This window comes from Pectinophora gossypiella, chromosome 2, assembly GCF_024362695.1.
Source record: "Pectinophora gossypiella chromosome 2, ilPecGoss1.1, whole genome shotgun sequence".
NCBI classification, from domain to species: domain Eukaryota; kingdom Metazoa; phylum Arthropoda; class Insecta; order Lepidoptera; family Gelechiidae; genus Pectinophora; species Pectinophora gossypiella.
The window spans coordinates 5,379,204-5,393,931 of NC_065405.1; the positions used below are offsets into that span (position 1 = coordinate 5,379,204).

General features: G+C 36.0%; 1 protein-coding gene across 2 annotated transcripts; it reads left to right on the forward strand.

The window, feature by feature from the left end:
* Positions 1 to 265: 265 nt before the first annotated feature.
* LOC126372442 (uncharacterized) lies at positions 266 to 13,475 on the forward strand. Of its 2 annotated transcripts, none has more exons than XM_050018214.1 (4): positions 266 to 655; positions 10,337 to 10,514; positions 10,889 to 11,177; positions 13,107 to 13,475. In XM_050018214.1, exons 1-4 carry the CDS (start codon positions 422 to 424, stop codon positions 13,123 to 13,125), a joined length of 720 nt encoding a protein of 239 aa, XP_049874171.1. In that variant the 5' UTR covers positions 266 to 421; the 3' UTR covers positions 13,126 to 13,475. The 2 variants fall into 2 exon arrangements, with proteins under 2 accessions (XP_049874171.1, XP_049874164.1); XM_050018207.1 differs by lacking the exon at positions 266 to 655 and adding an exon at positions 9,667 to 9,956.
* The last annotated feature ends 1,253 nt before the right edge of the window (positions 13,476 to 14,728 follow it).

The window sequence follows — 14,728 nt, forward strand, 5'->3', positions numbered from 1 at the left end:
AGCAGTGGGCGTCGTACGGCTGATGATGATGACTAAAAGCTTTACGTACAGTTTTATTGATTTTTATATATCATAAAATACATTACTTAGTCAGCAATTCACTTACTTTTCAATAATAAAATTGACGTCCTTGAAATGTTGGAGATACCAATTTAATGGTAACACAGTGGTAACACTTACGTCATCAAAAGGCTAGCAATGGCGGCTTGTTGTAGGATTGAGCATACCTCGTCTTCTTATACCATGATATTAACTGTGCACTAGTGCTTGCCTTTTATTTGTAAGTACCTACCTACCCATCATGAGATATTTTAGACACACAACAGTTTTTGTTTAATAAAAACTTTAGCAGGAAAACCCTATAAATAGGTGTCTCTTGTTTACTCTAGATCATTAAACGGGTATCCTTACAGGACGAAACATGAAGACTATAATATTAATGGTAGTATTCGTAAATGTACTTTGTGTTTTTGGAAAAGAGGAAGCTATATATTCAGTTTCTGGGGGAAAATTGGTTGATTTGATCAGAGCAAGAGTCCCGGAGAATGGAACCCTGACGTTGGCTAAAGTTGAAGGAGACACAGACCAGCTGCCCGATGGGATATACTTCAAGCCTGAGGACGACCTTGATGTGCCAGAGACTTTGACCGTCAAAGTGAGTATTATTTTTAGCAATCCGAAAATGTCAATATCGTCAGTGTTAGAAAAAAAACACTTCTTGATAGGTTTTTATGTATTATTAATTACTTCAACGTTACGTCTGCCGTGTTTAGTGATCAGTCGAGGGGTCTCTAAATAAAAAAAACAAGCATAAGTACGTAAACTCAGTGCACAGACCGGGAGTTTGTACGAAGTAGGAACGACTACGTATAAACTCGATTTCACAATAATTACTCCCGGAATACTCCCTTTACTGTCTTTGTTTAGGTAAATTATGTCTTTTACGGTTTTAAATTAACATTACCTAAGCTTTACATGGAGATGTAGCGTTAAAGTCAACACCTTTATGTGAAGCTGCAATATTTGTGTACCGAAACCTGCGAAGTTTTTTTTTTGACGTGACTTATTGTAGATTTGCCGCAGATGGCATTAACTATTTGGCCGGACAAATGGATCGCGCTGAAGGCTCTCACCCGATACAACGTTTAAGACAACAGGCCTGAGGGTGCCCAGTTAGGCGCGAACCTCGGCTCAGGGCGTCGTCTGAGAGGAAAAATAATTGAAAGAATTAATCGACCCTAGTGGGTCTATAGCGATAAGCGCTGATTGAGGGAAATCGTCGACCACGCCTGCGGGGTCGGTATCGGGGAAACCTTCGAAGCCTGTACATAAGGAGCTAAGGAATCCAAGAACGTGTTGTTATTACAAATACTAGTCGTAATACCGGAACCTGTCGCGCAATGTGTCATACTGCAATGTAGTCTCAAGAATATTATCTTCGACTAAGTAATTACTAAAGCTAGTTTATTATGCTGCCGATGTGAAGATGACGTGAATAGCTGTTTTATGAATAGGACAGTCGTATTGAAATATTTATTTGTTTTATTACTCGTAATGCATTATATTTTAGTATTTGACTCGCTTTATTATTTATCCGTATCTATAGGCGTAATTTAAGACAAGCTGACAAGAACTTAACGATCATTTAAGTTATTGACAGGTCTTTGGCGTAAGGCGTCTAAATATTTTTCTATTTGTAGCGTATGACCCAAAGTGTATAAATACACGCAAATGTAAATGAATTGTTTCAATGTTGCGTTTTTAGACCCCTTGACGTTTCGACGTTTAGGGAAACATATCAGTGCTTCCGGAAATACAGGTGATAGTGACAAAAACTTCAGAACATGATTCTGAGTTGATATCAAGTGGATTTTTCCATCGCAAAAGTATATATAGAATTGAAAAAATGTATTTTCACCTTGACCTTTGAAAATTCATGTTTTTGGTGTACCAAAAACATGATTTTTTTTTTTGTTGCGACGGAAAATTCCACTTGATTTTAACTCAGAATCATGGTCTGATTCACACCCATCGGTATTCGGTATGTCCTAACTTACTGTATATCTTTCATCGTTAAGCACGAGATACTTACCAATTTTGATCCAGTCATCATGTCTTTATCTCACACGAAAGACGAAGAGTCATCATGTAAACAAGTTAAACTATATTTATGAATATTACTGTCATGTTTAAAGTATGTTTGTATACGTTTTCTTTCAGAAAAAAACTGAGAGCGAAGGTGCCCATTGAAAAACTTGATTCAGCATTAACAAAGGACAATTAATAAAACACCTACAGACAACCTAACATTATGGTCAGCATTTTAATATCTCACACGCAGTGCCAATAATACTATACCACACATTGTTTATACTTCAATAAATACTCATCCATTTTTCAATCTTGTTTTTGTTTCATTGAGTCATGGTTAAAAAAGTTAAATAAAAAAGTATTTATGTAGTTTCGTAGGCAATAGATTGTTCGATTTATAGCTACTATTAGTAGTAGGAATAATATTTTTTAAGATTTTAAATAAGATAAAAGAAAACTTTGAAGCTGTACTTACTACGAGTACGCCAAAGTAGCCATAGCAAGTTTTAAATAGAATCAAATGTATTTATGAGATCATTTTGGTAATGTGATAATAATAGATTATCATAGATTGACCACATAATAAAACTAATCATATCTCAATACACAAGTGGATGTTATTTAAAACCATTAATCAGTAAGAAAAATTTTTAAAACAACTAAAGGCGAAATATCTCTAGTTTTGATCTGTTTAGGCTGGTTATAAACAGAAAGACGAGAATGGATAACTACTTAAAGATTCATTCATTAATTATGTTGTTTTTCACTGATATATTTCTTTTTTCTCGTTGTTTTGATCGATATAAGGTTTTTCCGCAACAATTAAATAAAGCAATTGACCAAATTGTTTACTAAAATATAAATAAAAAATAAAACAACTTACGCCTGATTCGTTTTAAAAAGCGTGATTAGTCAAAAACGCTTTACATGTCCATCATTTTTCAAGTCGTGATGAACTTGAGTTACCTCCGTATAAATACACCTCCTGGTATGTTTCATGCCACATTTTGCATCATCCACCATGGGATCTGCTTCTCGGGTCGTGATAACTTCAGTTTTTTGTTTAATTTTAATTTTAGTAGTCCAAGGGGATTCTGATCCCAAAGAACGCGTGGTTTTAGTCGCTCCTGTGTTAGCTCCGCCTAAAGGCTCGAAGGTTGAAGGACGTAAAGAAGGGAAGGTGGTGGAAACCGCTAAGGACTTCCCAGTGCTAATGCTACTGTCTACTACGAATGCTACTGCAGTAGAAACAGTGGCAGAAGCTAAGGGAAAACAGGCTGAACAGAAACCTATTTATGTCGAAGTGAGTACCTATTTGCTTGCTTTTAATTATAGGTACTTAGATCAAGATGCAAGATAATCTTATGTTTCTCTACTTGTAAATAGAAGGTAATAGCTTACTTACCAGAAAGGGAATAAAGCATATATTATTATATTTGTCTGTTGTTCTTTCATAAGTAGAATTGATAATCCGTTCGAGTTTTCATGATATTATAGCATGTGGCGCAGCGGTTAACGCGCTCGGTCTGCGATTGTTGAAGTTAAGCAACTTTCGCAAAGGCCGGTCATAGGATGGGTGACCACAAAAAAAAAAGTTTTCATCTCGAGCTCCTCCGTGCTTCGGAAGGCACGTTAATCCGTTGGTCCCGGCTGCATTAGCAGTCGTTAATAACCACCAATCCGCACTGGGCCCGCGTGGTGGTTTAAGGCCCGATCTCCCTATCCATCCATAGGGAAGGCCCGTGCCCCAGCAGTGGGGACGTTGATGGGCTGGTGATGATGATGGCGATAAAGTTACACAATAACATATCATTTGTCTGATAATCATGTATTTGTTTGTTATAACATGTTATAATATGTTATTATAGGACACACAACAGCAACATACAAAGAAGACCAGACATCATTATATTTCGCACTCACATATCTACAGTGTAGAATTATAAATCGATACTCGTGTTTTATAATAATGTAGTTCTATATTGGTACCTTTGCGGTTTCATCGCGTCCTGTTAACTATATTCTTGGCATTTTTATGAGTATAATTAATTCTCGCAATGCAGAAAAACAGTAAGAGGAAACTCATTTTCGACACACGTCAGGAAAATTCAATATATTTTTCCGTATTCGACCACATTAGTTATAAAATTATCATTAGAGGTTCACGCGTAATGTTATTCGAGAAACACTAGGCACTTAATTACCATTTTACTATTATTTACTTCTCTTTACTCTATTTGCGTTCCATAGTGCTGAGAACAGTTACAGATTCTTCTGAATCGCACGCGCTGTCAGCATTTTCAGTTTTGAATGGAATTATAACCAGTACTTATCAAAAGTCGACTTTTGTTTGCTATGTTTATTTTAATAAAATCAGATACCCCCAGTATGCGGATTTCGACATACCTAACGCACCGAATTTTTCAAAATAAACGAAACATATCTCGACCTTATGTATTTTGTAATAGTGATTTACGTGCTTTTAGCTTTAAATAGCAGTTTTTAATGTCAAGTTTATGTATTTCTTTTTGTGTATGCAGACATTGTTTTCAGAAACTGGAGGACCAAAAACAGAAGCTTCACCACCGAAGATGATAATTAGCTGCGAAATGTCTACAAATTTTAGTAACAAATAAATAGTACATATACCTAAAAACAAATAAATAGTACATAACAGAAAGCTCAGTGAAGCGTGGCTAATCCAAATGGAAATATAGTCGTGAGCTTATGTTATGTATAATAGTACATATATAAAGAGTACTATTTATACAAACAGTTCATGTAATACAAACAATTATAACAAACTACACACGTCACATAACGACCTGTTGACGTGTTATGAGCGAAATCTTCCTTTCCATGACATAACCAAGACAATCTTCACACTGTTATTAGAAAAATCCTGAACATAATTACAGTGAGATAAGATTTAAAAGTGACTATGGTACCATATGGGTATAAAAGCCTAGTAGAACTGACCACGGTGCTCAGAACAGGAGAATATATCGTAGTGATATTCAGATATAAATAATTTGGTAACTTACTTTATTCTGCAGTTAGAAATTGAAACAAATAAAAGAGTATTATGGGGTTGAAATTCTTAACAATATTCACGTTGCTGATCATTTCACTGTCACAGTTTAGTGACAGCGCACCGGCGCCGGAGACGGTTATCGTAGGAGGTAACTATTTTAAGTATTATACTTAAATATATTTTTTAAAATAAGTATATATTTATGTGGTAATGGCATTGTAACGAATACTTAGGGGGATGATTCAGACCATGATTCTGAGTTAATATCAAGTGGAATTTTTACTTGATATCTACTCAGAATCATGGTCTAAATCATCCTTCAAAGGTTTCGTTACGATGTCACTAACACCCTTATAAGTATGTACATCACGTTGTATGGAACATAGATCTTTAATCAGTTTTTATAGTGCTCTTGAGTTGCAATTTTTATTACAAGGGCCTTTGGCAGCTCACTAATAACCCTGATAATAGGGTTACTGAAGTTGGCCATCCACCTCACAACCCACACCATAGAAGAATACAGGAAAAGCCAAGAGTATAAGCTAATTTATATGAGTATTTTTCCTCAGGTCAAAACTACAGAAATCCCTACGGAACCATGCCCAGAGAAACCGTCATAGTGATGGGTGAGTCGTATATAAAGTTAATTTTATTTACATAACCTGAAAAAAAAATACATTTCGCTCAATCCTGAACGTTTTGTTTTTCCTCATACTCTATGGGAAGGGCCTTTCTCCGCCCAGTATCAATAAGGGCTTTTAATGAACCTGATTTACATGTTTGATTTAATTTTATAGTAGGATCCCTTCGATTTTTTTTTTTTTTGTTTTGGTTTTCCCCGAAGGGTAAGGCAAAGGGAACTATGCCCATACAGCCATGTCTGACGTATTTTTTTTCTTGATGATTAATGAAATGATGAAAGGTGATGATGGTGAAACCTAAGCCCCCACCCTCGGAGTAGACTCCTCCTTCGAACCCCAAACGAATTAACTCAAAAGTCCGCATAAACTTTTGAGTTATGAAGCGGCTTCCCGGCACGAAGCGAAAATAGGCAGATACACTTTGTTTATTGAATACTCCAATATAATAACACTCGCGAATGTCTTCCGACTAACTTAATGCGATCATTAACCACAAAACACCACTTCGTATTAATTATTTAGATTACTCAATGAAGAAAGCAACTGTCCCGTTCCCGTTTCCCGCCGAAAAGCCAGGATCCCTTCGAAATATATATTATTTCTCATCCAAAAATCGGAACACCTCGCAAGTTTAATGTTTTGGTAAGAAGTATCAGAAAAATATTAAATTCATAACAAATACAAAAATAATTAAAGCTATTCAGTTTCCAAATTCAAAATGAAATTCGTGTGTGATTAAACTATTATTTTATACAAAAATAAGGCGTACCGAAACTCACAAGACAGTTTTATTTCTACTCTAATGATTTATGTTTCTACCTAATCAACAAACCTAATAAAAGTAATGTTTCTTCTTTAAAAAAACATAGGTAACTCGTTGATGTCTTTTCTATGAAAGTTACTATATTAATGGTATTTTACTAGTGTAAGTAGTATTTATCAGTGTCACCATTACTTGTGTAACTATTTTATCTTATCATTAATCTTTTTTTTTTGTTTCAGAAAACCGTGGTCCTAATTACCCTTACATGACACCGACTATAGGAAAATAAGGCAAATAACATGTTTTTATATGAAAAATAAATAAATCATTGTAAAATAGTGTGTTTATTTTTTATTATATTAGTTTTATCTATCTGACGGGCACTTTCATTAAAATTAATAATAGTACCCAACTGACAGGATATTTATATTTTTAATTTAGGATTATCAAATGACACTTAGGTACTTATCGAGATTTTTTTACTCTACAATTCTACCGCTTCGTACTTTATAAAATATTCTTAACCTATTTGTTAGTTTTTTGAGCTGTCAAACCAAATAAAAAAATATAAGCATTTTATCTATCAGTTATATAATCATCTATAACGTAGAATGTATTAAATTAACGGAAGATAACATAATATAGATGTGTATAAATTTTCCAATTAAGTCATTTTGATATTTGTAGATTAATGTAGTTAGTCACATTGCTATGTAGAAAAATTGAGATTAACCCAACAAAATTAATGCACAATTAAAACACATAATAACACACTAAAACAATGTAAAATTCATGCATTTAAAACACCAATCAACAACGCGCATTTTATAAATTATTAAAGATTTGATTGAATTAATCTAAACCTCTTAAGAAAATGTCAATTTTTTTTTACCGTATAAATTTTAATATCATAACAAGAACTTGTTTCTTTTGTTTGTAAACATTTCAAACATAACATTATATTGCGTACCTATCTCAGTCTGACAAACATTATTCAACCTGTAATATATTATACCAAACAGTCTACTAGTTTATACTTACATAAACTTTGACTTTGACTTTGACTTTGACGATGTCCCCATCGGTAATCGAATTCGCACCTTTTAATCGTGAACCCACGTTAAACCGTTGGTCCCGGTTATTACTTACTGATATGTACGTAATTGTTACATGTGTCATGTCAGGGGTCTATGGCGGCTCAATAATAACCCTGACACCAGGGTTGATGGAGTTGGTAATCCACCTCACAATCCACACGATAGAAGAGATCGTGAACCGAACGCTTTATCCAATATTAAAATCAAAACTTACCCCTTTTTCGCGCAACTTTCCTGTGATAGTAAACATCGGGGAATCTCTCTGAGTGTAACATGCAGGGTTTCAATGCCATATTAGTTCCGATTCCGGGACATTACGGGTACATAAGGCAAAGAAATGGCAAACAGTACGGCTAAGGATGCGATCAGGATGGGTTGCCTTAACCACTTTACTATATATTCGCATGCTCTTTGTTCCTCGGTTGGTGTGGATATCGGCAGAGATTGGTTGAGGCTTTGGTCTCGGTCAAAACAGGTTAAAGGCAAATATTACAGCGACATTCAATCTGACATTCCCACGAGACCCTGGTTCTATCGATACCGACACGCTGATTAACGGTCTACTTCGGTCATCTGCCGGCTCCGTTTGGGTCACTCTTGTACCCCTGTTTACCTTAATAAACTTCGAATCAGGGTCTCTTCTATTTGTGAATGCGGTATCGAAGATAGAACGTCGGGCCATGTTTTGTTCAACTGCATTCTAAGACCAGTCTCCCTTTAGGATATTCTTCTCCTAATAAGGATAAACTTTTTGTGACGTCCAGTTTGGCTTGTTGCAGTTTAGCTCGAGGTTAAGCTCTCTACCTACAGTTTTAACGTATTCAACCAATAACATATATTATAGTAATATTTTTTCAGATTGTTTTCTGATCACTTCGACACTGGCAGAATGGTCGTATTCCTATCTACCTAATAACCATAAAAAAGCAAACTTAAAAAGATCCATATATCCTGAGCATATATCCAAGTCTATGGAAAGATTCACGTCATAAATTAATTTTAGGCGATTGGTTCGAAATCTCTGACGAAACAGGCTTTTTTTATTCCCCCTTTATATTTTAAAGTATCAAGTACCATGGCTCAAGAAGTGTGATAGTTTATTATTCTTAGAAAATGTAATAAAAATATAAGTTAGCGCATCATTAAATTAAGTGTTAATTTATTCTATGGAATTTGCATAACGAGCTTTAATTAAAGATAAGCAAAAACTACGGATGAAACGGAAACAACAACAGATTTACAAAAAAAAAACCCTTTTTCCACAAGCCATGGGAATCCTTTGTAATTATATACTTCGATATGTATGAAGGCATACATAGGCCACCCATAGACACGTAATTGCACGCAGGCATGAACCTGTAATCAAACAATGATGCTCTATGATACAATCAATTTTCCACACCAACGGTGACGTGATAATCGCAATAATAACTCCACATGACAAAGCACTCTATTATACCATTACGTAGAAATAACAGAAAAAACAAAAGCCTATTAAACCTATTAAAACCTCAACTAATCCCAGTGTTAATACTATAAAGCCTGCAAGTTTTTATACCCCGACTATTAACAAGTTGTTTTTTTACAACGATATTTATATCCCAACTTGAATCCCTAGTAACACAGCCACGGACCGAACCCGTTTACAAAAAGAGCGCGATGATAAAATCCACCATGTTAGCATTTACAAATAAAAGGCATGTTCGTAATCTCACGCAAAAAGAAGTGAAGTTGTCTCTCGAGACGCTATTATGTAGCCAAACACTCGGACCGAAGCATCCGGTTTAAGGGGATAACCAGAACGTGCACGGAATTCGCAAATTGTCGAGCGTCAAGCATACATCTCATCTTGCCACATATTTTGTCTTATTTTATCCGAATAATATTAACCTTATAAGCATCAAAATACGTAAAAAATAATTAATACGATTGTGTACGATAACGTCATCGTGCTGTGTATTCTGCGGCTGGGCGAATCGGCTAGGTGGTTTGGTGACGTTGTCTGAAGGAAAAACTTGGCATATAAATAGGTTGGCATTGTAGGTCCTGCGCCAGTAATCACGATGGGATACTGGAGTGCGGTGGCGGGCGCTTTGGCGCTGGTTTCAGTGGCCTGTGCCTCGGTAGGGGACAACACACTCGATGGCGGGGAGCGCGTGGTGCTCGTGGCCCCCGTGCTAGCTCCCCCCCGGGACTCAAGGACACACTCCGCAGACCGGGCGCGACAATTCCCCATTCTAGTGCTCTTGGCTCCGCAGAACCCTCCCGAGTACATCCGTGAATCCGAACCCAGATCTCTGGGAAGGAATCCGCAACCCATTTACGTGAAGGTGAATTGAATTTTTTGTGAAAACGTATTTTCTATAAATAAGAGTGAACATTATTTATCAGTCATAAAAACTCGAAGTTGACGTAGCACATGTTGTAATAATACCTGATCAAGTATTTTTTATTTTACCTTATTGATCATCATTGATTAGATGTAGGAGTAGGAGAGCTATTCAAGATATTGTTACCTAAACAATATTATTAGTAATATGAGCTTACTTGAAAAATCATGAAAAGTTCAGAAATTGAAATTAGAACCCAACGGACCTCGATTTTGGATTTAATGATTACATCCTCGCACACTGAATATCTGACTGGAATCTGGGCTTACTCTTTTTTATACCCACAGTCGTGTATCCTAATCATAAACATATTGTTTTAGAAATTAGAGGATCAGGAACAGTCTGAACCTGTGAGACTGAACAGGCAAAGACGTCACTTGCACAAGAAGCTGTTCGGCTTCGGCCACGGCGGCTATGGAGGCGGCGGCGGCTGCTACGACTGCGGCGGCGGGTACCAACAACCCTCTAAGACGATCGTCGTGCAAGTAGTGAAAGGAGGTAATTCTTTTACTGAAAATGAAGATTTTATTCGAAAGATTATTTTCAAATTAATAAATTAAAATCTAGATGATAATATTTTCATCAAGTTATTTTCAAGGTGCCTAACATTCAATTAAGTCAATTGAGTTTGTCAAAAGTTACATTTTGAGTCGTTACTAATTTCAAATTTATTTGAATCAAATTCAAAAATATCTTTATTCAGTAGGTAACATAGTTACACTTTGAATCGTAATTTTTTACATAACGAACGTCTCATCCGCCTAAAACTACTGCAGCTTCTCACAACCTGTATAGTCGGGGAAAAGAAGCTGCTAGAAAAACTTCGGCACAGGGCCTGTGTAGATTATCTTTAACATGACTCCCTTTTTCAGGTTACGGAGGTCACCACGGTGGCGGCGGACCGGGTTATGGTGGTGGCTATGGAGGTGGCGGCGGCGGCGGGTTCGGCTACGGAGGGGGCGGCGGATATGGGGGCGGCGGGGGCGGTGGCGGCGGCGGAGGCGGGTACGGTGGCGGGGGTGGATACGGGGGCGGCGGCGGAGTGCCGTACGGTGGCGGCGGCTGCGGAGGATCCTGTGGGGGCGGTGGACATTACGGTGGGGGCAGCTCGGCCACAGCCACTGCTACTGCCACTGCCACTGCGTCTGCCAACTCTTACGGGTAAGTTCTTAAGAGCTATTCAAGTGTTAGTTAAGTTATTTATATATAATCTGTCATAAATTCATAATAATAATATATGTCACACACGATGTGTTAACTTCGTAAGGCTGAGATTTCCAGATACAATAGTTAAACAATGGAGTTTGGATATTAAAAGGACATTCGGTCTTACGACGTTAATGTGTTAACGTCTAAGAAGTGGAAGTGGTTCTACGAAGTTGGAAGCTATTCATATAAATACGATTGATGAAATTATACTTAACCACAGCTATTTTCCCGGAAGAATATATTAAAATCTTTATTGCACTATATCTTAGTTATTAAGCGTAGTTTACCCATTATCAACAGAAACAATAGGAAGTTCAATAGGTCCACTATGTATTCGTGGAAGATTCAGAGCAAGCATGGCATTATAATCATGTCAATAGTTAATATTTAGTCTCAATTCACAAGGCATACTAACACTTGATTATTCTTGGAACATTGTCAACCAAGAACTCAACTCATACACAAATTGTATGCCAAATAATACCAATAATATCACCTTAGTCGAATACAAATGATACTTTTAAAAAATAGAACCGAATAAAAAAAGTACCGAAAATAGAACCGAATAAAAGAGTGACCATGATTCTGAGTTAATATCAAGTGGAATTTTCCGTCATGGTCTGAATGATCCCTCGAAGTTTTCGTTACGATGTCACTAACACCCTGTATACATATTCCGACTAAGAAACAAAAGTTATTCTAAGTAATATTTATATTTTTTAAAGTTTACTAACAACATAGAGGAGCAAAAAATTATAGAATAAACTACCTACTCGCAAGTAAGTAGGTAAGATTCAAATCTGTACCGTACTATTTCTCTGGTACCACTGCGCATATAGATGAACACTAAAAGTATTCCTCGGTTCTGAAGCCCGGAGGCTATATGAGCTTGTATTCTCTGGATGTTTTCTTCCAAAGAAAACGTGAAAAATAGATGCCTATTATATGTAATAAATTATAGTCACCAAGTTACTATAATGAGCCACTGTCGCCAACCGGCTTGAATACAACGTATTAATTCAACGTACAGAACAAAAGTTCTTTGCCCTTTCGATGAAACAGGTCCTTAACGAGATAGAGAAGACGTGAAAATTAAATTTTAACCGTCAATTTTAATGTCATCAATAAATATCTTGTTTACCTAGAATTGCTGATAATGATTAAATACTTCGTAAATTGTAGTCGTCATACTTGTATTTTATGGGGGTTATTATAAAAATGAAAATTCGACCTGAATGGTACACTAAAAATTAAAATTGAAGAATTGATTGTTTCCAATTACAACAGCGGACTGTGACATATCCTACGTCATCCAGTACCACGATATAACTAGTTTATAGTTGTCACGACCTTACAAAACTTATTGAAATTCGACACTCTTTTGTTACAATTAAGTTGTAAGCGACAAGAGCACCACAGAAAGACAATAGCAAACAAAAAACGTATAAAAACATAAAATTAAAAATGTCATTTCATGACAGGCTGGAGACCAGCCAGTCGCTGCCCAACTAAAGAGTTTGCGACATAAGTATCTTAGGTAAGGTAAGGTACTTAGTACGTAAAATTCAGTTAACTTTCGTGCAAGAAAAGAAATTACCTCCATGAATGACGTTCCAAATTAAACTTCCCCACGAGAGAAAATATATCTTATAATATATTTCTATATATTAAAAAGGCAAGAAGAAGAAACACTCTCTCAATCGGGACATTAGGACCTATGTGTTCTAATTGTCTAATGACATTTAGTTCATGAGGAACAACATGAGGTAATGGTCAACACGCTCGTCAAATGGTCAAAAAGCTGCAGGTTCAAATCCAGTCCCAATAAGACATTTTGATTTAATATTGCCTTTATAATTTCTTGTCTATTTCTTGTTTCAGGTACGGAAAGAAACGCTAATCTGACTTTTGTGGTTTCCAAATTATGTCTGTGTGAAGTGCCTTCAACGATTGACTGTGATGGTGAAATGCTGGACACCAAAATAGCTTAAAGTACAAATTAGTTTACAGCTGGTTCCACAGTCACACTTCTAGAATGTAAAAATATAACTAAATATATAAAAGATAGAGTATATATAAAAGAGGTATAATAGGAAGATATTAATAAACGAATAAAACGAAGAAAAAATAAATATTAAAAAAAATATATATCAATTAACATATCATTGTGGAATCAGCTGTAAAAAATTAACGATGCTAGTAATGACTCCCTGTTTTATAATAAAATAAACGAGTTCTTTTTTTATTAAATGACTTTTGTCTTCTTCTTCTTATCGTGTGGGTTGTGAGGTAGAATACCAACCTCATCAACCCTGGTGTCAGGGTTATAATTGAGCCGCCAAAGGCCCCTGACATGGCTCATGTAACGATTACTCAGTTAAATCAGTAAATAGTAACCGGGACCAACGGCTTAACGTGCCTTCCGAAGCACGGATCATCTTACTTTCGGACAATCAGATGATCAGCCTGTAATGTCCTAACCAAACTAGGGATCACAAAGTGATTTTTGTGATCTGCTGTGATATGTCCCGGGATTCGAACCCGGGGCCTCCGGATCGTGAGCCCAACGCTCAACCACTGGACCACAGAGGCCGAGGAGGTTTATTACTTTGCTAATTAATTACTCAAGAATGCCTATATGCCTTTATATTCAATGAGGGATTTTCCAGACTACGTTCCCCAGAAATAATATAGATGGCGCTGTCGAGATTTAACGTGTTAATTACCTGTTTTCTTATTACTCGGGTACATAATTATTCAAAAATATAATGGCCAAAGCATATATTAAAAGTAATTGTTGCTTGATATTTGGATCACTTTATGTATAGGATTATGTTGCTTTAAAGCTTCTGTTTATTGAGATGTAATTGTGCCTGGTTGTAATAAAAAGGGTCATCATTTATACCCAAAAACAAAGATAAAAGAGGTCCATAAAATTATAAGGTTAATGGAAGGAAAATCTTTATAGCGCCATTTATATAATGGTTTTGAAGAACGTAGCCGGAAAAGTTAATCATTGAAAATTCCGAACTTTAAAAATACGCTGTAAAAAGTTCACGTTTTTTAATTTTTTTATTTATTTTCTTTATATCCTTAATCTAAATACATGGTTTGAATGATGCCGTTAAACCACAGAGGTTTGTCTCGGCACCTATTCAACGTCATCCCACGATGCATGAAATACACGATAGTATATAGGTATGTGTGCATGAAATGCACATCAACGATAAACGCTTCTCCTCGCGATAATACTCGTGAACATTACCACCTTATAAATAAAAAATTAACCAGGGATGACCGTGGGTTGAAGTATTCGACAGCCAAGCAAAATTGAATCTTGACAATTTTGCTTTAATATCATTTTTACTAGTTTAAGATTATCAGTGGAAACCTGTAATTAGTTTTCAACTGTTATGTTTTTTGTCTACTTTCTGTATTTTATAACTGTTGGTTTTCCTTAAATAAAATAAATAAAATAAACAACTATTCGACTGAACTTTGCT

Coding starts and splice junctions, on each gene's coding strand:
- LOC126372442 (XM_050018207.1), top strand. CDS start 9,690: ATGGGATACTGGAGTGCGGTGGCGGGCGCTTTGGCGCTGGTTTCAGTG. Junction 9,957..10,336: donor CGCAACCCATTTACGTGAAG/GTGAATTGAATT, acceptor ATATTGTTTTAG/AAATTAGAGGATCAGGAACA. Junction 10,515..10,888: donor CGTGCAAGTAGTGAAAGGAG/GTAATTCTTTTA, acceptor TCCCTTTTTCAG/GTTACGGAGGTCACCACGGT.